At 56.8% G+C, this 21,223-nt stretch overlaps 1 protein-coding gene across 5 annotated transcripts in view; it reads right to left on the bottom strand.

The window, feature by feature from the left end:
* Positions 1–21,223, bottom strand: part of BIN3 (bridging integrator 3) — a 39,185-nt gene that overhangs the window by 6,689 nt on the left and 11,273 nt on the right. For 3 of the 5 annotated variants that reach the window (XM_040538287.1, XM_040538288.1, XM_040538285.1), the window contains 5 exons: positions 15,040–15,080; positions 14,359–14,420; positions 11,014–11,150; positions 10,691–10,731; positions 929–1,070 (listed from right to left, as the gene is read on the bottom strand). In XM_040538287.1, coding sequence (XP_040394221.1) covers positions 929–1,070; positions 10,691–10,731; positions 11,014–11,150; positions 14,359–14,420; positions 15,040–15,080 — 423 coding nt within the window. Of the gene's footprint in view, positions 1–928; positions 1,071–10,690; positions 10,732–11,013; positions 11,151–14,358; positions 14,421–15,039; positions 15,081–17,567; positions 17,689–18,219; positions 18,279–21,223 lie in introns of those variants that run through there. The other 2 variants (XM_040538284.1, XM_040538283.1) reach the window with 2 other exon arrangements.

Raw genomic sequence — 21,223 nt, 5'->3', positions numbered from 1 at the left:
CTGGGAGCGTTTTAATTCAGTGGGGAGAAGTGTTTGAACTCATCCAGCATCGAGCAGCACCGGGCTTTGCGCCAAAAAAGGCACCAAACTCGACGGCGAGCCCTTGCTGAGATTCCCCAGTTCGCCACCAAATTCGGGGACACGAATTCGGGGTTTGGGGTTTCTTAAGAGCAGCTCTGGCTCCAGCGGGCGTCTGAGCTCACGCCGCGGTGAGCTAAGGTCTTTGCGGGGGCGGGGGGGGGGGGGGGGTGGAAATTATATCACAGGGAAGTTAATTAGGGTGAAAAAAAATGAAATAACTAAAACCTGCTTAATCACCAGGACAAAAGCACTCGCAGTTTTCCAGCCGCAGCTTTAGGCACCGAGGCTAAGCAAAGTAAGCGGCTTATGACTAAATCTGAGGTCTCTTTTGTCAGCGCCGATAGGGCTGTTCTTTAACACAAAACTTCATTTTGTCTTCAGAAAATCCACGGTCTTTTGGCTCCCGAGAAAGTCACCCGGCTCCTTCCAGGATCCCGCAAACGTTCTGCGGGAGCGGGACTTCGGGCGAGAATTTAATAATAAAATAATGGCGATTCTGCTCAAATTCGGGAGAGAAAAGGGAATCTGGCGAAGCTGCCTGTGGACCGATTACTGCGATTTTCCAGGACGAATGTTTTTTTTGCAACAGGTGGCAAGCACAACGACTCGGGAGGCTCTGAGCTCTGCCTTTCTGCGTACAGCTGCTCGGGCAGGCGCTGAGGGCGAGGGGAATTCCGCCCACCGCCTGCTCGTCCCAGCGTTTTCGCTTCCTGTGGATTTTTTTATTTCCCTTTATTTTGCAAACAGAAAGCTCAGCGTGGCTCTGAGAGCGCTTCACCCCAGCCCTGGGCTCCCAAGTGGCCACGTAGCTCGTGGCCAGGGTTGCCCCAAGGCTTCGGGGCCGTACCTGGTGCAGCTTGGCGAGGACGGGGCCGGTTCTCTCCTTCTCCTCGTACTTCTCCACCTTGGACTGCAGGCGCTTGTAGTCCTGCAGGGTTTGCTCGCGGCGCTTCACTGCCATGTTCAGGCTGGGGAACACGCTGCTGAACCTGCCGGGGAGAAGACGACAGGAGGGTTTTGAGCAGGGATGTGACACCGAAGACAACCTGCCACCCCAAAGCCCCCCGGGGAAATGTGCCACCCCAAAGCCCCCCGGGGAAATGTGCCACCCCAAAGCCCCCCCGGGGAATGTGCCACCCCAAAAGCCCCCCGGGAAAATGTGCCACCCCAAAAGCCCCCCAAGCAATCTGCCACCCCAAAGACCCCAAATTGCAAAGGGGACACTCGGCAGCCCCGCTGCTGTCCCGACAGGCAGGTGGAGCCGGGGAAAAAGCGCCGCCGTCGCGCCCCAGGTGCCCCCTAAATCCCCATTTCGTCACGCGCCGTCGTTGCACTACAAAGCCCTTCAGATCTCCCGCAGCTTCTTCCAACAGCTGCACCACGACGGGCCAGGAGAAGCAAACGAAGCCCTGGGAGGTGCTGAGAGGGGCCAGCAGGGCGCAGGATACGGCCCCGGCACGGCAAAACGCAGGGGATGGAGGAGAAACACGGCCGGGAGCTGCAATCCCTGCTCTGCCCTCGCGCCGCCGGCCCCGCTCCTTTCCAAAAGTCAGCCCCGTGCAGGGCCAGGATTGAGAAAATGCTGAATAACACCACCCGGGGGGGTCAGCGCAGCCCGGCCCCAGCACAAAAGCTTTCCTTAGGTTCCTCCAGGAGGCTGGAAGAAAGGCTGACGTTACATATATACACTATTTGTGAGTCCTTGCCAAGGTTTTGGGTTTTTTCTTAGGGTCAATCCACGAGTTTCGGGGTGTGTTTTTGAACAATTACTACGAAAATCTAGCCCGTTTTGGGAAGCCTGGTAAAAGCGCTCTGAAGGTCCCAACCTGCTTCTGGGCTTGCCTGCCAGCCCTTCTGGTTTTACCATTAATTCTTTATTTTTAACGGCTTTCCCCCTCTCTCCCAGCTGCCGTGTTTAAGAACAGGGAAAGCTGCCTTATCTGGGACGGGGACGGAAGCTGCCCCGGAGAACAATGCTGTTAATTCGGGCGAGCAAAGCAAAGAGGAAAAAAAAATAACACTTTTTCCCCATTTCCTTGTGCGTGCGTAGCTAGCTAATGCGTTTTTTTCCCCAATATTTGGCTTTGAAAAGCAAAAAGCAGGCACGGGAGCGGCACCGAAGTGTTTAGGAACGTCCCTGCGTGGTGCCCTGCCTCTGCCCGTCGGCTGCAGTCCCCTTCTCAAGGGTCAGCTCTCGGGATCAATCCCAGCCCCAAAAAAATCCTGCTCGAGCCCTGAGAAATAAAACCCAAGCACCTGCACGTGCCTTGAGTGGGGCTCGCTCTGGCCTGGGCTTTGCCGAGCCACCCAAAGGTGAAGGGAGCAGGAAAAATAGTCACTGCTACAGCTGCCGGCCCCGTTCCTCAGTTTTTGGGGCAATCCCTCATCCCAAATCCCCGTCTCCCGTACGGCACGGCTGGAGAAGCGCTCCGCACCCCAAACAGAAGGACCGGCGGCGGCCAACAACGCGCCAGGCTAGGGGAAGCTTCCTATTATTAAAACGTGTTACAAATCGAGGGAAGGGGAACATCTGACGGCGAGGACGAGGGAATATTTCGGAGCGTGGCAGCAGAGGCAGCCAGCAGCTCCGGGAGAGGGGAAGGCAGGACCCGGAGCTTTGCTCCCAAATTCGAGCCCTGGGCGTCTGCGGCAGCGCACGGCGAGGCCGGTGCTGTTCAAACCTCATCTCCCCGTGCTCACCCCGAAGGTGCCGCCGTGCCGTGCCACCGTGCACAGAGCCGGAGCCTTTTGTCCCCGAGCTTTAGCAGGTTGGGGTTTAATCATTCCCCGTCTGGACGGCGGAACACGGCCGTGCTCCGCGGCCCCGATGGCTGAGGACACCCACGCTGCCACGCGCTCACTCGCTGGCGTCCCCACTCCGAGCAAAACCTCAAAACCACCGCCCGGCTGCCGCTCCCGAACACCCCCGAGAGCCCCCCGACCTCCCCGGGCACCCTCCCGAGGACATCCCACGGGGACAGCGGTCTCCAGAGACCACCCGTGGGGGCAGCCCCCAGTCCTGGCACCGGGAACGACGGCGCCACCCGCCGCGGGCTCTGCCAGCCGCGTCCATCGCGGGAGGCGCAGCTGGGAGCTGAATTACGGCCCCGTGCAACCTGAAAAAGTCATCAGGGAGCGGGACGCCGGCCGGGCGTCACCCTGCCATCCAGCTGGCCCCCCGAGTGTCAGATGCTGCTGCCCTGACATTGCTTTTTATGGTAAACCTCCCGCTCCGTTACATCGGGACGCCAGCAGCCTGCGGGGGCTCCCCCCGGGTCCCGGCTGCGCAGGGCTCCGAGCGCAGGGCTCACCGTCCCACGGGCTGCGGCGAAAATTCCTCCTCTTTTTCCGCACGGTGATCCCCAAAACGTGCCCCGAAAGGGCCGGGTGGCTGAGGACGTGGCACGGGAACAAGGGGCTGCACGGAGGGACGGGTCGGGGTGCCCCGATTTCGAGGTGGACACGGCACAAAGGCGCACGCGCTCCGTGCCAGCAGCAAAACTGTAACGTCAGCAGCTCCCGGTTGCAGCTTCTGCAGAAATAATCCCAATTATTAACGAGCTGGTAATGGGGACAAGCAGCGCCATCAGGCCACAGGGCCACGTCTTGGTTTCTGGGTTACGTCCCCGACAGGGGGCAAAGAACCTTGAACCACCGGGTGTCTCCCCGGTGCTGACGGGGTGGCCTCGACCCCACAAGCCCAGCTGCTCCCCCGCGATGTGTGGGGCAGGAGAAGTCGGGAATGGGGCCGGGAACGGTCCCGTCACCAGCTTGCGGGGTGGCAGAGCACCAAAAAGCCACCTCCGGGGCTGCCAAGCATCGTGTCAGCACCGTGTGCTGGATTTAAACTGCGTTTTTCCTGTCTTTTGAGAGCTTTCTCCCGCCCGCTCGGCACTTCCCCGGTGCTCACACATGAAAAGAGGCACCGAGAGGAGCGGAGAATTAGCGTGCAGCCCTTTTATATCCGACAAACCCCGTACCGCAGGGCAAGAGCAAAGCCTTTGGCTCCAAAAAGCAGCAAGGGAGAACGCAGGAGACCATCGGCGGCATACTTTCCACGCGCTTTGAAGTTAAATCTGGTTTTAAAGCCAAAAAGGCTGGATCGTTTTCTTGTCCCTTGCATCAACTCGAGCGTTTTTTTTTCCCCCTTTTTTGTCCCTAGCATCAACTCGATTATTTTTTTTCCCCTTTTTTGTCCCTAACATCGACTCGCTGAGATTTTGCAGCCCGTAACGGGAGGCCGCCGTACTCCGTTGGTGCTTTAAAAAAATCAAAAGAGCTGCTGAAGCTGCAGATCGAGGCTGGTACCGTGTAGGCACAGCAGCTACTGTCTCCCAAGGCCTTTTAATGCACGGATTATTTCTGCTTTTCAGAGCGAGGGGGGGCGTTCAGCCCTGTAAGCAGCCGTGAGCGCGACGCACCGTGCCAGCTCCTCGGCCCCTAACCGCCGGGTGCTGGGGCTGAATAAAAACCATCGAAACCCCGTCGGGTGCCGGCTTGGCTGGTGGCATCTCCGGCTGTGTCTCGGCGAGGTTCTCCTTCTCCCTGGCAGGAGCAGGAGGAGCCTGAGCCCCCCTGACCCTCCCCGGACACCTCGGTGAGCTCGTCCCGTGCCGGAGATGCTCGCAGCGGGTCGCTGAGCCACCTGGCTTCATTTTCACGTGATTTAGATCGGCTCAGGCAGGGAAGCGTGCTGCTCCATCGGCCTGATCCGCAGCGAGGCGAGGCTGCCCCTCGAAGGAATTAAATTACTCCGTATGATCTCCCCGTTAGCCCGTGAGCACTGAGATTCACCCGAAGGTAGGGGAGAATTGGCTTTCTTTGCCATTTTGAAGCCCTGCCCGGGTTTTTTCCCCTTTTACAGGAGGGAGCCGCGTACAGAAACGCGATCTCAAGCCACGTGCCAGGGGTGGTAAACACAAGTGGCGGGCGATAGGAAGATCCCCGCGCCTGCCAAGTTATTCCCAGGACGTAACAAACGGCCGAGCGGCCGCACAAACATCCCGCGCGTTAATTACAAACCCTCCTGGTGGAAAGCCTGGCAGCCAAAAAAGCCCCCAGCAGCTCCAAGCACATCCCCCTGCCTCCCAGTCCCTGCCCCAACAACCCCGTGAGCATCCCAAATCTTTTCCCAGGAGCTTGATTTAGCGTTTTAAGCCCGGCAGCCAGGCTCGAAGACAAGGGACGAGGGGTGGCAAGCCCACGGGGGAGCGACCACCAAAAAGCAAAGGGAATGGAAACGAGCTCAAAACACCAACCCCAGCGGCAGGAGCCGCATTTTAGCAAGCCAAGGGAAGCCTCAAAAGCAAATCCTGGTTGTTTCACCCATCCCCTGCACGTGGAGCAAGGAGAAGGAGGATTCCTCCCGCTGCAAAATGCGCCGACAGACGGGGATGGAAAGCCCCACAGGCGTTGGTATTTACCGATAAGCCCAACACCATCCCCTGGATGTGCCACCCAGGCCCTGCTTTTATACCAGGCGAGCGGTTCTGACAGCCAAAAACATGCCCAGACCCCAGCCTCCTGCTCCGTGCCCCCCTTTTAACACAAAAAAGTGAAAATTGGAGCTGGCTCCGAGAAAATTTGCTGGGTACGGTGCTGAAAACAGCACGGGAGCGGAGGTGAAACAGCAGCAGCACGGGGCATTAGGGCCCCGGCCACGAAAGCAGCTTGCAGAATAAGCTGCCGCTGCTCCTTGTCACTTTTTAGGCAGCGGATTACGGCGCAGGCAGCTTAGGAGGAGCAGGTGAGGGGAGATACGAGGGGATAACAAAAAGGAAATCCAAATCACTGCCTCCCCGCTGCCCGCCAGGGGAGAAGGGGAAACATACCGGTGAGCTCCTCTTAGGATGACGGTTTAGCCCTGAAAAAATAATTTATTTTTTACTTTTTTTTCAGAAAAAAATAATAAATCACCCGATTCTCTGAATTATAAATACCGTTGCCACCTCGTCTCCGCTCCAGCCTGCCGTAATTAAGGGACAGGGAGCTGCCACGGGGGATCAAAGCGCCGTCAGGATCCCACCGCTGCCGCCTTCGTTAGCTCGCCAGCCCTGCCGCCAGGTCTCCTGCTCGAAAATTGGAAATTTCCCCCTCCGGAGTGACACGGAGCCGGCTGCCCAGCTCTGGCGTTCGTCTGCTGGGGTGCTGGAGCAGCAGGACGAGCCCGCTGCCAGCGCCGGGCACCCGCCTGGGCCCAGGCTCGCCGGGTCTGGGCACGTGGCTTCCCCCTGACACTGACCTCAGCCAATATTTGGAGCATTACAATTGAGAAAAGGGCTCGAGGCGCAGGGAAAAATGATGCTAAAATGTATTTTTCCTCCCCGTTTTGCAAGTGCCCCAAGCATGACCGGGCGGGCACGCACGTGCGCTCATCCCTGCGGCGTTACTGTAGGCACAGGGGCTTGGAAAATAAAAGTAAAAGCAATTGTGCAGGGGTAGCACCGGGTATGGGGGGACAAAGAGCTGTGGAGACGCAGAAGTGATGGAGGAGGAGGAGGAGGAGGAGGTCCGGAGAGGCACGAGGAAGGCTCAGCATGCGGGCTATGCTGGGGGATGCCTGCCATGCCTCAGCCCGTGCCCACGCGTCCGTCGTGGGCCCGTCCGCCCACCAGGAAGGGGAAATGAAAACCAGCCCTTCCGAGCCAGAGCGAGGAGCACCAGAAAAAAAAATAAAATCAAATAAGATGAAAATAAAAATACCCCAAGCGGGCTGGGGATTTAGGCTAAGAGCCGCGGGCCGGGGGGGTGCCGGGCAGCCGTGTGGCTAGCTTTGTGCGTGAAATCCTCATTAGGGGCCCGTAAGGACACGAAAGCCGCTTTTCCTTTTCCGGTCCCCGGCACCCCTGGGGCTCCTCGCGGCCGGTGAGCGCCGCTGCTGCCAGGAGAGGATGTGCAGGGCGAGGGCTCAGGGGGACGGGGGGGGGTGAGAAGCCCCCAGACCCTTGTGCGTGCACGGCTGGGGGGGCAGCAGGGCTTGGCTGCTCCTCTCGGGGTGGTTTTTGCTCCCCGGATGGGATTTGGGAGCTAAATGTTGGGTTTTCGGACCTATATCTGGCTTTAAGTGAATTGCTGCAGCAGGGGGATGGGGATGGGGACGGGGACGATGCCACGAGCCAAGGGGACGGTGGCACCAGGGTGACACCGCGGCCGCCGCTCAGACGGACGGAGCTGGTTAAACCGAGAGGCTGCGGGATGAAAAGCGGCTCCGAACGCGAAAGGCATTAAAGGTTGTGAATCTCCAAACCACCTGGCTCCGCTAAGCCGCTTCCTTCCTCAGCCACCGGCACGCCAGAAGGGACACCGAGGTGACGGCGCGCGGTCTGGCACCGGCCCCGACGCACCTCGCTGGAAACAGGGAGAGGGAAGCGAAGACCCAGCTGCTTTCCTCTTGCCGTGCCCCAAAAATGCTGATCTGGCGTGAATTTGGGCTGCAGGAGGGGAGCAGATCCCTCCTGACCTCCCCCAGCTCCCCTTTCCCAGCCCGAGCCCCCTTCAAATCCACTGCTGCTTTCTTCTACGTGGTTCGACGTAATATATTTCCCCCAAACCTACCGTCCCCGGACAACCGAGTGGAGCCTGCACTGCACATGTGCCTCTGATTACAGCCTGTTACCGGCACCGCTAATTGCTTGGCTTATACTTATCTGTGTCTTTGGCTAATAAACCACAGAAGACCACCAGTGAAGCCGTAATAAAGCGCAGCTGTCGGAGCAGAGCCCGTTTCTAGGTCAAAGCCAGTTTGGGAGAGGCTGGGGAGAGCCGTCTCGGAGCGGGGAAGCCCCACCTAGCTGGAAATCAGAGCTCCCCGAGGCAGCTTGCATTAATCCCAAACTTTTACCCCCGAAACGTCGCCGGGCTTTCTCCGGCAGCAGGACAAGGGGAGGCGCAAGCTTTGCGTTTCTCTCCTGCATCTCGTCAGCCTCCGAAAGGACCCTTGGGCTCCTCAGAAATGTTCCTGGCTCGTCCTCGCACGTACCTATGCTGCTGGAGTCACAAAGAGGGAGGGAAGGGAACGATTTTTGTTCATTTTTCGTTCGGCACCGAGGCGCAGCCTCTGCAGGCGGGGGGCGGGAGCCGTTTAAGAGCACGCAGCGACCGCTCGCAGGTGCCAAAGGGCAGGAAGGGAAAAAAAAACAAAACACCACAGTCGAGTCCAATGGAAATTTAGGAAGTTGGAGAGAATTGCCAGGACTGGGAAGGAGCCAGGGCCTTGAAGTAAACACCCTCGTGTCCATTTAACCAAGGACGGGGCTGATAAAAGGCGACCTGAGCGCCTCGCCTTGTGCAAGGAAACCTCGCAGCGAAGCACCACGCCGTGCTCGGGCCAACCAGCCCCGTGTCCTGCAAGGCTCCAGAATTTCCCTGGTGTTTCCCTAGGGCAGGAATAACACGACGTGATCCTGCACGGATGCCTCCAAAGGGGTCTTGCCCCTCCTGCGCCTCCGCCCCGAGCCGAACGACAGCGGCGACGTAGGAACGGCTTCGTCACCTCGAGCTAAAGCTTGCCCAGGGTTTAAAACACAAGGCGAGGTTTGCAGGAAAAAAATAAAAGGTATTCTTGTTCCTTTCACCACGAGTTGGAAGAAAAAAAATAAAAAAAAAGGGAAGATTTCAGACGCACGAGCCCTTCTTCCAATTTTAACAGAATGCTGGAAGAAGAAGTTAATGTATCTTTCATGAGGACAATCTAGATAATAAGCAACACAATTCCACAGCAAAAGCCTGTGTTTTTTTTCTTCCTTTCTTCATGTTTTTTCCCTAAATAACCAAGAATTTCTGGCCGTTGATAGGCGACCGGGGCGATGCTTGAGTCACCGAACATCCCCCGAACAGCAGCGCGGCGTAACCTCACGCGCGGAGCGGTACGCGAGGATTTTTACTTTCAGATTTGGGCAGAAACAACAACTTTAAGAAAAAAAAAGAAAAAAAAACACACAAAAAAACACCCCGTGTCAAAGCTAAACTAAAATTGTTATTCAGCAATTTGCAACACTTACTGTCATATTAAAGTCATTTTATTTTATTTTCGCTCGCCTGCTCCGTTCCCCTAACAAAAGCAGCAAAGCTCCGGCTTTCAGGAGATGTTTGGCGCAGCGGTGGCAGCGACCCTAAAATGTTTTGGGGGGGACAGTCTGCGACACCGACACCGCTCAGGGCTGCCAGCACCGCTGGCAATCGGGCAGGCAGAGGTGAATTTTTTTGTCAACAACCCAATTTTTTGTCAACTCGGTGACAAAACTGCTGCGGCGCCGAGGCACGACCGAGCCGTGACGCACCGCGCGGCTGAAGTTAACTTCTGACGGCAGGGAGGAAAAGGGGAAAATGGGGAAACCTGCTCCCAGAGCAACGGTGTCAGCACCTTCAGCTCGCACGCCCCGCTAAGGTTTTAGTTCCGAGCGATGCGAGCTGTGGATGGGCACGGTTTGGAGAGGGGTCTGGCAACCCGCACCGAGCCTGGCTGCAGATATATTGCCTGGGGAAGCCCCAAAGCCCTAAATCCCTGCAGCCCCCGAGCCCTGCAGCCCCCAGCCCCAAAGCCCTGAAGCCCCCAGCCCCAAAGCCCCAGCCCCAAAGCCCTGCAGCTCCCAGCCCCAAAGCCTTGCAGCCCCAAAGCCTTGCAGTCCCAGCCCCAAAGCCTTGCAGCTCCCAGCCCCAAAGCCTTGCAGCCCCAAAGCCTTGCAGTCCCAGCCCCAAAGCCCTGCAGCTCCCAGCCCCAAAGCCTTGCAGCCCCAAAGCCTTGCAGTCCCAGCCCCAAAGCCTTGCAGCTCCCAGCCCCAAAGCCCTGAAGCCCCCAGCCCCAAAGCCCTGCAGCCCCAAGCCCCTGCGGCCCCAAGCCCCTGCAGACCCCAGCCCCAAAGCCTTGCAGACCCAGCCCCAAAGCCCTGCAGCCTCCAGCCCCAGAGCCCTGCAGCCCCAAAACCCCCAAGCCCCAAGCCCCAAAGCCCTGCAGCCCCCAGCCCCAGGGCACAAGGACCATGCTCCTCCAGACAGGGGGGTCCCTACATGTCTGCAGTTTCTGAAGCATTTAAAGCATCGTGCAGAGGGCTGCGAGAAGCTTTTCCAGGGTCTTGGATATCCCAACCCTTCATCGGTTATCAGCTGGGGACTGGGAACGCCACCTGGTTTCCTGTCCCTATTCCCCACCTGCCCACTGCCTACATGGCACTACAATGACTTTTTCCTTTTGTGTGGATATGCTACAAAAACACGGAGTAGCTTTCCCTTAAAGCAAACTAAAAACATTTCCATGCCTCTACGCTTTTTATTTAGAAAACCTGCACAGGAAAGGAGCTCCTCAAACACGCAAGCGCTCGGTGCCCGCAGCGCTGGGCTGGACCGCACCGCCCCGGCCCGCTGCCCGCTCATGCTTTGTCTTTTTTAACTGGAACGAAATGTTGGAAGCAACCAGCACACCTCTGAATGATCCAATGCAGTCATAATCACTCATCCCAGGTGTTCTTTAAAGTACGGATAAATAAATTTGGCAGACCTGGACACGAGCTCTCCGCCTTTGCCACCGAGGGGACGCCGGTTTGTCACGGCGGCGTAAGCAGCTTTAAAAAGGAGCACGGTTATGACAAACACCCGAGACGAGGCCGGTACTTACTTTTTCAAAGGCTCTATGACCGTCTTTTGGATCTGATTCACCTGTCGGAAGCAAGAGGGATGATTACACGCCAGGCTCGTCGGAAAAGCGTTTGCACGGCGCCTGCCACGGGCTGGGCGGCACCACGGTGCCCTTTAACTAAAAACGAGCAATCTTTCTCCCGTGCGCTAAAACCCCCGGCACAACCAGAGTCAGAAAAAGCGTGTATGGAGAGTTTGATGGGGGAAACACCTTGGAGGTGAGGACAAAGAGGGAAGGAGGATGCGGCTGGAAGGGACGGAGCTACCCCCGAGCACCCCCTGCCTCCCCAAAGCCACCCTCACCTTCTCCTGGTTGAAGGAGTCCATCCTCTTCATCGCCGTGTCGAAGGCCGTGACCATCTCCAGGAAGCCGGGCTCCTGCTCGCACAGGGGGTTGGACAGCAGGTCCGAAGAGATTTTCACGGCCGACTTGGACATGGCTGAGCGTGGACGGGGCCGGGGGCGTGCGAAGGGAAGCGGAGAGGGACAGGTCTGAGCGGCCGGGAGCTGCACACCCGCGCACATCCCTGGGGAACTCAGCCCAAACCCTGCAACGGGACGGATTCGGGGACCTCTGCACCCAAGGGGAGGTCAGCACAACCTTCCTGGGGGACATTCAGCACCGGGTGAGGGATGAGAAGGGAAAAAAACAGCCATTCATTCATGTAAACACCCCAAGAACTGTTTTTATATAAGTTAAGCCTGCACCACTTTGATGTACGGCTTGTGATGCTGCCAGAAATAATACCAGACTAACAAAACCGCTGTTCTCTTTAAAAAAAAACAAAATGTAGATGGTTTTTTTTTTATGTCTTTTCTTGACAGACTATTAAGTGTCACTCTCAGGCTCACTACAGCTCTTCCACAATGAGAAAAATCACAGTCCATTAAGTCTTTCAAACAGCTTCACAAAAATATATATCTGAAGTGGATTTAGTGCTGGTGGAAAAGGACCAGACTGACAGGACTGGAAGACGAGGTTTCTCTCTTTTTCTCTCAAAATAGGCACTACACCAAGCAGCAGAGACACAAGCTTGCTAAGCACTTTCCCTCAATGAGCCTCATTTTTCTGCCCGTGGAAACCGACTCCAGAAGCAAGAGGAAAATGCAAAGACCAAAGTCCCTTCAGACCCCGAGACCGCCACCAGGAAATCCAGAAAGGCCAGGTCAGTCTGAAGGGCTTCGGTTCCTGCCCTGCCAAGCCCTTTTGCTCGCTTTCCATCAGACAAATCCGTCCTCCCACCCATTCGGTCTTCGAAAAGAAAAATTAAACCCCACCACGACAGGGCCTCGACAAAAGACCAACGAAATAACTAAGGTACGGAAGGGGAAAAGATGAGCAAAAAGCCAAGCGTCGATACAAAATGAAGAAGAAAAAAAACAAAGCCACGGCTACTAAAAAAATAAAAAATGTTCTCTTTCGTCAGCACTGCTGCTGGAAGTTATTCAGTTTAAGATCAGAAAGCCAGATGCTCGAGCCGTGCTGCAGAGGAGCTCTGGAAGGGCTCCTACTGTATGAGCTCAGATAGAGAAAGTTAAAGTGGTCTGAATAATGGGGCTTAAGATCATAAATCAGGGGGTTAAACGTTCCGATTTAAAGGTTACACACAATTATACGGAGCTCAGAAGCTAAATGGCTGGGCAGCTCGGTGCAGAAGGAGAGGCTAACTGCGGAGTAACAAAGCTACCGTCTATTACCCCAACATGAAGGGTTTAGGCATTTAAACCTTGAAACAGATGGGCTATAATCCATATGTGCGACCACATCTGAGGAAGGATTTGTGCCAGAACGGGACGGAGTCGAGCACGGCCGAACTCCCTCGGCTGGAAGACAAATGAGTTTCCCTTCCCCGAACGCGTGCTGCAGCGAGGGGAGACGTGGAGAGCAGCGGGGCTGGGCCAGGAGCTGAGGTTTCTCAGGGTGAGCACAAAACTTGGGGTAAAACGTCACTGATGTCACCTGCACAGCCCCAAAACGGCAGCCGAGGGGGCGATGATGCCCCTGCTTATTTAATGTCACTGATCCGGTGGGGAACCTGCACTCCATTTCCCAAGCTTTGGTGTGCAATTCAAGATCCTCCTCCCATCCTCTGCTCCTTAAGACCCTATTTACTTATTTTTTCGGAAAGAGGGGGTTATTGATCTTCAGCCACAGCACCGAGTGCTGCTAATAGCCCGTACCCTTTTCCCAGGCATGCTGCTGCAGCGGCTGAGCAAGAAAAGTTTTGCACAGGAGGAGAAATCAGCTTCGTTCGGAGCTGAATCTCTTTTGGCAGAAGGAGGCGACTCCGGCCACCAGGTCCAGCCTGCTAGGGAGGGTTTGAGTGAATAATCAACCCCCTCGGCACAGAGGTACAATGGAAGAAATAAGACACTCGGGAGAATACAACAAAGCTGATGCACTGCCGCAGGCATCGGACACCGGGGCTAAATGTTAGCTGAGCAAGCAGGGCATCCCCTCTGGGCAGTCCGCAGCGCTCCATCGGATTCGTCTCCTCTTCCTTCGGCCATCCTTCCTCGGGCTGCGTTCAAAACCTTCCCTTACACTCACGATTTCATGCCTTTAAATGAGAAATCAGATCTTACTGGGTCTGGCCAAGGCTCATTTGTGACTCTGCCATGTAGCAGAACGGAAAAAGAAAGTCCTCCCACAGCTCCTCCGGGACTTGAAATGCTCCATATAAACAACGCCCACTGCAAGGGAGGGGAGGGGAATCCTTCACAAGGAAAAACTTACCATGGATCCCTGACAATGACCAGAGTCCCCAAAAAGGGCAGTTTTCACCCTGGAAAGGACTCCTGGATACCGGTGCCTCTCCCAGTGCTGTGCTGGGAAGGGTGGGAGAGCGTGGGCAAGAGCAGGGATTCGTGTTTATGTCTGGCAATAGCCGAGCACGCACACATACATGAAGGTGAGAGCCTCTACCATGGGAAAACCCCGAATTTGCCATCCCTCCTGCTGGCACGGTGCCCACTGGGGCTCCTGCCCACTCCTCCAGCCCTCCGTGAGCCCAGCTCCCCGGAGACGTGCAGGACCAATCCAGCCCACACCTGGATGCTGCTGCATCTGCCTCGGCTCCCGGAGCTGGGGGAGCCCGGGACAAACAGGGACGACCCCAAACGACACGCTGAGAAAAGCCAGCTGTGTTTAAAACAGCTCCTCGCTGTGCCTCAGCAGGCTGCCCTGCTCGGCTCCAGAACCAGAACCCTCTGGATCCACTTCTCCCAGCTGCCGCGGCTGTTTTTTTGGCTTCAACTGGCACGAGATGCCTTCAGCTGAAGCATCTAAATGGGCATTGCTCAACGCTACAGGCTCCTCCTGCCTGTCCGACATGAGAACCGGAATAATTTCTCCTGGTTTTCAGTCCTAGAAACTGAGGCAAAGGAAAGAAAGCGACTCGTCCAAGGCCACACAGCAAGGCACAGCCCGAGAGGCACGGCCTCAGCCCCCAACACGCTTCCAGCTCCCCTGGTTGAGTTGCTGCTCGGCAGCCCTCGTGCAGATGGCCTTGTAACTAAGAAAACTGAGTGGGACTGAGATCTAGATTTGTTTTCCAGGCTTGTCACAGATTACTCATGTGATCTCGAGAAAGTCACTTCATCTCTTTGTGGCCAAGTTCACAGTCTATGTATCCTACAGTCACATACCCAAGTCTGCATCTGTGCTTTTCTTCATATCCTTCTGAAGTTTTTTGGTCTGATCTTCCAATCTGAAAGATGGAAGAACAAGGCAAAGCCTGAAACTTGGAAAGAAACAAACCGGAGCGCATCATGCATGCAACAAATCATTTACGTGCCGAATGTGCTGGCTTCTGTCATGAGTTAAAAATATCCAGGCAGGGCTCTACGAAGTTCAGTGCTGCCCAACCTTTTCTGGTTACTGTCAGATGGTTTTTCCCCCTTTTTCGTTTGGTGATCTCTGGTTCAAAGCCACATATTTTCCTAAGTCCTTACGCTTGCTTACAAGCAGTAAAGCCAAATGCTTCCAGATGATAGCTGTGAGCTTACGTGACACGGTCGGCGTGGTAAAAACAATCCCTGTCCTCGGAGGTGTTGGGCTCTTTGGTAAGCCTCCAGTATCCCAGGAATTTTACACCCTCTGCTTCACAGCTGCCCTAATCTGCAAACCTCAACCCCACTGCAAAGACGTCTTAGGACACCTTTGGACACCCAGCCACTGAAGAAACCCCAAACAATGAGAAATTACAGGGCAGGGAACGATTTGCTAGGAAGAGCATAACCGGCTAACATTTCCTGGGAAGATGCAACGAGAGGGCACAGAGGGAGGTATGCTGCTCGTCTTGTTTTACCGGTACGCTTCATACTTACTGCTGCAGCTTCCCATATTCCCTTTCAAAGTCTCTCTCCACCTGTGGGAAGAACAGAAGGAAATCAGCTCAGAAATACTGCAGGGGGGCGCAGGGGGGCAGCGACCTGCCTGCTCCGTGCCCGTGCCTCGGGAAACGCCTGCACGGACCTGGAGAAGCATCAGCCGTAAGGGGAGCTACGCTTCCAAAGTAGATCAAGTCTTTTATTTTTTTTCCCCCCCAGACTATCTCAGAGCAGAAGACATTGCCACCGGCTGCGTCAGCCCATTCCGAGGATGCGCTCCAGCACACGAGCTGGAAGCTGGCGGCGGCAGGGGGAATGCCTGGAAAGCAGGGAGGTGGCAACGTCGCAGGCGCTGACACGGGAGCTCGGCTCCTGCACCCCCTGAGCTGCTCCATGCTCATGGGGACGAGCCTGATTCCTCTTCCAGAGGCACGAATATCCCCAAGGCAGAGAGGATCTCCTCCCCTCTGCCAGCATCGCGCTACGGACCACAGCGGCCAGCAGCCAGACCCCCATGAGCCGCTCGCTCATTCCCCCTCCTCGAAAGGACAACTTTTCCCCGCAAAAAACCCCTCCATCCATTCCTGAGCCCTCCAATCCCCCGGACTGCATCCTCCGAGGTGCCCCTAGGTACGCTCCTAGGACACATTCCTCCGTGCTCCTGCAGCAATTCCCTGCAATGAGCTCCTCCAGCTGCAGCAGGGGTTCGCGGCACCTCGCATGAGCACGCAGCGCAGGAGCTCAGCCTTCCCCCCGTGCTACATCGCCGACTGCTTCCTCCTACTTGCTAGCTGGCAGCGGCTCTCCAGCGATACGAGATATTTTAAGGAGCTTTCCTTCCATGCGGTCTGTTTGAACACACACTTAAACATTCACTCCACACACCTCGGCGACCGAACAAGCAAATGGCTTTCGATTGACCAGCCAAGAGTAAACGCGTGCGCTTTTGTTGTCATGGGATCGAGAGCGGGTTCATTTGTGTTGTCAAGCTGCCGGGCTAGGAAGGAAATGCAAGCAGCTAGGACGGGCACGACCCAAAGGTTTGCTCCCAGCCTTCGCCCTGCCCTGAGGAGTTCAAACCCAGGGTAACAGCGGGGTGTGAAAGCAGACCGCTTAACGTGGATATTTGCTTTGGGATCAAAACTGCTGTAAGACCAATATTTTAAGAGGGAGCCCAGTAATCTCGGTTGTCTTAAAACCGCCCTTTTGAAGCATCTTTTTGCTCTTTTCAAACCCTCGGGCTGGGTGACAGCAGCCCCATGGGGCGCCGCGTTTCAGCCCCGTGCCCAGCGGCCAGCTGTCCTCACCATCAGCTCCCGCCATCCCAGGGATGCACGCTGGCTCTCCCCGCCGACGAAGGAGCTCCACCGAGCCCCAAATCCCCTCCGTGCTGCTAAAAACGCTCGCTGGAGAGCAGGCACGGGGCGGTGTGGGGGCAGCTCCCACCACGGCTTCGCGGTTCGGCAGCAATCCACAGCAGCTGGCGCCTGGAGGTCAGGTACCCGGCACATAGTAAAAAAAAAAAAAAAAAAATCGCCCCCCGTCTTCTACGGCTGTTCCGGCTGCAAAAATAACCGCGGAGTATTGCACTCTATTTATATGCCCTAGGTGTGAATTGTTTTGGTTGCAAAGCAGCGACGGGTCAGGCGTGACTCAGAAAGACGTCCTCTGAAGGCTGGCCGTGTCCTTTCCCCGGCACGGAGCTCCAGCCCCCGACACGAGGGTCCTCCTCGTGTCAGCCCCTCAAAAACCCGAGGTTTGGGCCGTGAAATGAAATTAACTGGAAAAACCCACAGCGTCTGCTCCCTCCCTTCTGCTGCTCCCTTCCCTTCTTGCTGTGGAGAGGAACAGAAGTGAAGGCGCCCAAAGGATGGGAAGGAAACCTCGATATCCACACCCTGCACCCCTGCCTCTCCCAGGACCCCCAAAAATTCCCCAAAAACACCCAACCTGCTTTGCCCGCGTCCCCTCCACATGGGACCGAGGTGAATCTCCCTGGCAGCTCTTCAGCTGCCCGGCCTGACTCACGTCTCCAGCGCCATCTCTGCGGAGACAGCTGCCCGAGGATTGCTCTTATTTTTCACGCCCACAGGAGCAACTGGCTACCCGTCGGCGCCGTCTGCGCGCTGCTGCGGCCCTCCCGAGTCATCGCCGCTCGCCTTGGCATCGCGGGAGCCCGCGGATGCTCCAGGGACAGCAAGGAGCAGGGTCCCCAACGCGCTGCTTGGATAAAAACCTGCTCTTGACGTGCTCGCGCCGTGCAGATTTATGGAAGGCAACAAGTGATGGATGAGCGGCACGTGGAGCGAGCGAGGAGGGCAGGCTGGGAGCGAGCCGAGCACGTTTTGCTAGCACACAGCAATTCCTGCTCCCAGGAGCTATCAGCAGTGGCCACGCAGCCCCGACACTCACGGCAAAAGGCTACGGATAGGATTAGCGCGTTAAGGGTAACGAGAACAAGAAGGACAGGCAAGAAAATTACAATGTCCCGAAGGGAAGTTGCTGTAACGTTAAAATAATCCCACTTCTCCGCAGCCGCTTTCTGAAACCTCCAAATCGAAACGTGTTTCTGTACCGAACGCTATTTCTTCTAGGCATTGCGGGCTACTTAATGCAGAATCGCTTTCTCTGGCTTTTTCTTTAAACCTACACAAGGAACGACGAGTTCTTAAAAGCACCGAAGGAAAGCGGTGCTCTTCTTTCTCACCCACTTATTTTTGTTTGCAAACACCGGGCCCTCCACCCGCGATAACCCCCCTCCGCTTTCAGGGCAGTATCATAATCGACACCATGGTTACGAGGCAATGAAGCAAGACCAAAGCCAACACTACAAAGAGATGGAAATAAGGGACTGTGATGAACCTCCTTACTCCCCTGAGGTTAATTTCTCTTCCCGGAGGAGGAGGACTAGCTGATTTCTACACGTTCCAGTGGTCTCAGCCTTTTCACGGGCCTTGGGAGAAAGCAGGAAGCAAAGGCTTCCTCCTCCCTCCTCTCCGAAAGAAGAAAGCCACGTAATTAGGCCACGAATTCTGCCACGACCTGGAACTTCTGCTGAGCTTTTGTCACGCCATCAAACAGGGGGAGAAGCAGGGCAGAATCCGTGCGAGTACCACGGGGGAACGATCTCTGCGCATCCAAGCGGAGCCTTGAGCCAAAGCGATGCCCTGGGTGTACCTGGGACTCCACGGGCCAAGCAGCGAGCTCTCCAAATCCTCCATCCAGCAAGCTGGAGGAGTGCCCGGTGCTCCCAATAAATGCTTGGAACGCTAAAAGGGAAAAAAAGGAGCAGCTCCACCTGCAGAGGTGGGTTACATCCTGCCGAAGACTGAACGAGAAGAGCGAAAAGGAGCGAAACGCTTGAACTCGGGTCACTCGGTTTCACCCCACCGCCGTCTCCTCCGTTTTTTGGAGATTTCCAGCTCTCTGGTGGGGCCCGATGGAAAGAGGCAGCCGGCAGAGGCAGCACGCAGCGGAATCCTCCCGCTCGCGGAGCTCCGCTGTCCGCCACCCCTGGGGAGCCCAGCGCTGCCGGGATGAGTCAAGGCGGGGAGGCTTGGCAGGCTGGAGGGCTCGGCTCCGCTCCCTGCCAAGCTGACTCACCCCAGGTTAGCTCTCCATCTGAGTCAGGCCGGGGTAAAAGCCGGGTGAGACGGAGGGGCCGCGCTCTGACCTCCCCCATCCCGAGCGGGGACGAAGCCCCCGGCTCCCCCCCGGCCGCGGGTGGGATGCGGCGGAGCCGTCTCCGCGCCCCGCGGGGACACGAGGCCGGCTCCTTCTCCCAGCTAGCTGCCGCCTCGCATCACCCAGGCCCCGGTGAGGAGCAGGGGACAACCTCGGGGTGACACCGGTGAACTTCAGCCAGCCGGAGCCGCAGCGGAGCTCGGGCGACAGCCGCGGCTCCGGCGTAACCTCCGCGTGGATGGAAGGCGTCCCGGGGGAGGGCAGGGAGACCGGCTCTGCCCTAAGAGGCTTCAGCTCTGCGTTCGGAGCAAGAAACGTTCTGCAGAGAGATGTAGCTCTAACAGGTTTAAGTCCTCTCGCTGGGCACGGGTTTAATCGGGCCGCGGCACGACGTCCCCTGCGCCCCCACCGCCGGCGGCTCCGCTCGGCGCATTAGAGCCCCCGCGCCCCGGCGCCAGCTGCTCTTTGCAGGGGAGAGGAGGGGAGAGATTACGCCGTCTGCGAGCGGATTTGCCCAGGTTAAGGTGGAGAGGAGGCAGAGGCACGGCTCGGGGGGCGGGAGAGCACTTCAGTTCACCAGCCGCTGCTTTCTACGGGGGTTTCCTTCCACCTGAAGAGCTGAGCCGCGGCTGACACCGTGCCCTTCTCCGGAGGATCAGAAGCGAGTGGGCACAGGGAGTCATGACTAATCCCCTCTGCAACCCAGACAAATTGCCTTTCAGTACTACTACCGGCCTAGATCTGACACCAACCCAGGCATCGTTTCATCAAAAAAAAAAAAAATAAATAAAAAGAAACAGAAAAAAGAAAAAAAAAAAGGCTTGCTGGTGAGCTCAGCCTCCCTCGGCAAAGCGATCCTCCCCTCTCCTGCGCTCGAGCTACGGAGAGCCAAATCAGTCAGATGCTAATAAATGTTGTGTTGTTTTTTTTTTTCTTCTTTTCTTTTCTTCTTCTTTTCTTTACCCCCCTCTTTTGTGGTCCGATCTCCGTGAGTGGGAGATCTTCTCCCCGCAACCACTTCCCCTCGGACCGGCTCGGGACGCGGCGCTGGCGGTGCCGCACCTTCCCACTTCCTGCAGCGGGCTCCGGAGGCCGACATCTGGAACATCACAGGCCACGAAACCAGAGCTCAGCTGCCACCGCCGCTCCCCGAGGCCCCCGCAGATGGAGAAACCTCTCAGCCTGCAGCCGGGAGCTAAAACCCGGGGGCCTCGAGCCGGCCGAAAGCTGCGGAGCAGCCCCAATGCTTCCACGCCACGGAGCCAGGGCGAGCGCGGGGCTGAGCGCCTCCTTCCCGGGGGGAGATGGGCGGTTTCCTGCCGTTTGTTCTCCTTTGAAGGGCTTCACCTCGTGCTTACTGTGAGGTTACCAGGCTCTGGGCTTCCTATTTTCGGCTCTCCACGGATCTGCTGCCTGCATGATCGATAAACGGGGGCCACGTCAAAATCGGCGCCCGGCTCGCACAAAAACTTGCTGTGCTTCTTTGGGGAAGGAAAGGAAAAGGCCTGGAAACGCTGGTGCTGCCGAATGAACCCCTGCCTGCCGGATATTCTGGGCTGTTCTATTTAATACACACACACGTATATATATCTATATCTATATCTATAAGCAACGCCTGCCAACTGCCTCCCAACCGCACACGGCAGCGGCTCGGGGGAAAGCAAGCTCCCCAAAGTGCTTGCAGGGCAGGGAAAAAACAGCAAGAGAAAAAACAAAGTCAACCAGGGCGGGATGGAGACGTCCGAGGAAGCTGTCCAGGTCACCCCGAGCTGCGGAGCGGGTGGTCACTGCAACAGCAGGAAAGGCTGCCGGGGTTGGAAATTGAGGGTGAGAGGCAAAATCTCAGAGCAGGGCAATGCGGGGGTCCCGAAACGAGCAGGATTGGGTGCTGAGGCTGGCGGGCTGCCTTCGTGCCCAGCCCAGGCAGCAGCACTTTTCACCTGGTGGCCACCAGCCCCGCAAAAGGGCAGCGGAAGAGATGCGAAAATCCTCGAGGGATTTCAGCGGTCCTTGACTTGGTTGCCTGCCTGGCTTGAACTTTGTGCCGACAGTTCGGAGCCGTTACAGAAAACTGCTGCTCCACGGCAGCACGCGACGAGAAAAGCCTTAAAATAAATAAAAAAAAATGGGAACTGAGCCATAAAGGGAGCGGCAGAATTGGCCCCTGGAGGGGGGGGGGGAATGTCATGTCCCAAGGGGAAACTGCCCCAGAACCGCGCGTGCCCACGCGCCCCGAGGAATTAGCGGCGACGATGTCCCGGCGAGGCAGGATCAGCGCCGTCGGTCTGTTCGGGGGATTAGGGCACCAACGCCGTTATAAAGACGAGGTCTCCCCCGTGCTCGCTCTGATTTTAGAGCAGGTACGCGGGATAGCTTTCAGGGACAGGTCCCGAGAGGTGCCACAGCTTTTCTGCACGGGACAAAGGCGAAGACCATCTGCTCGAGAAGGGAAAACACCGCAGCCAGCTGCGAGGAGCAGCGCTCGGGGTAGGAGCCT

The sequence above is a fragment of the Cygnus olor genome, chromosome 27, assembly GCF_009769625.2.
Source record: "Cygnus olor isolate bCygOlo1 chromosome 27, bCygOlo1.pri.v2, whole genome shotgun sequence".
NCBI lineage: Eukaryota > Metazoa > Chordata > Aves > Anseriformes > Anatidae > Cygnus > Cygnus olor.
The sequence above is the reverse complement of the archived record's forward strand: the minus strand, read 5'-3'. Positions and strand labels throughout refer to the sequence as shown.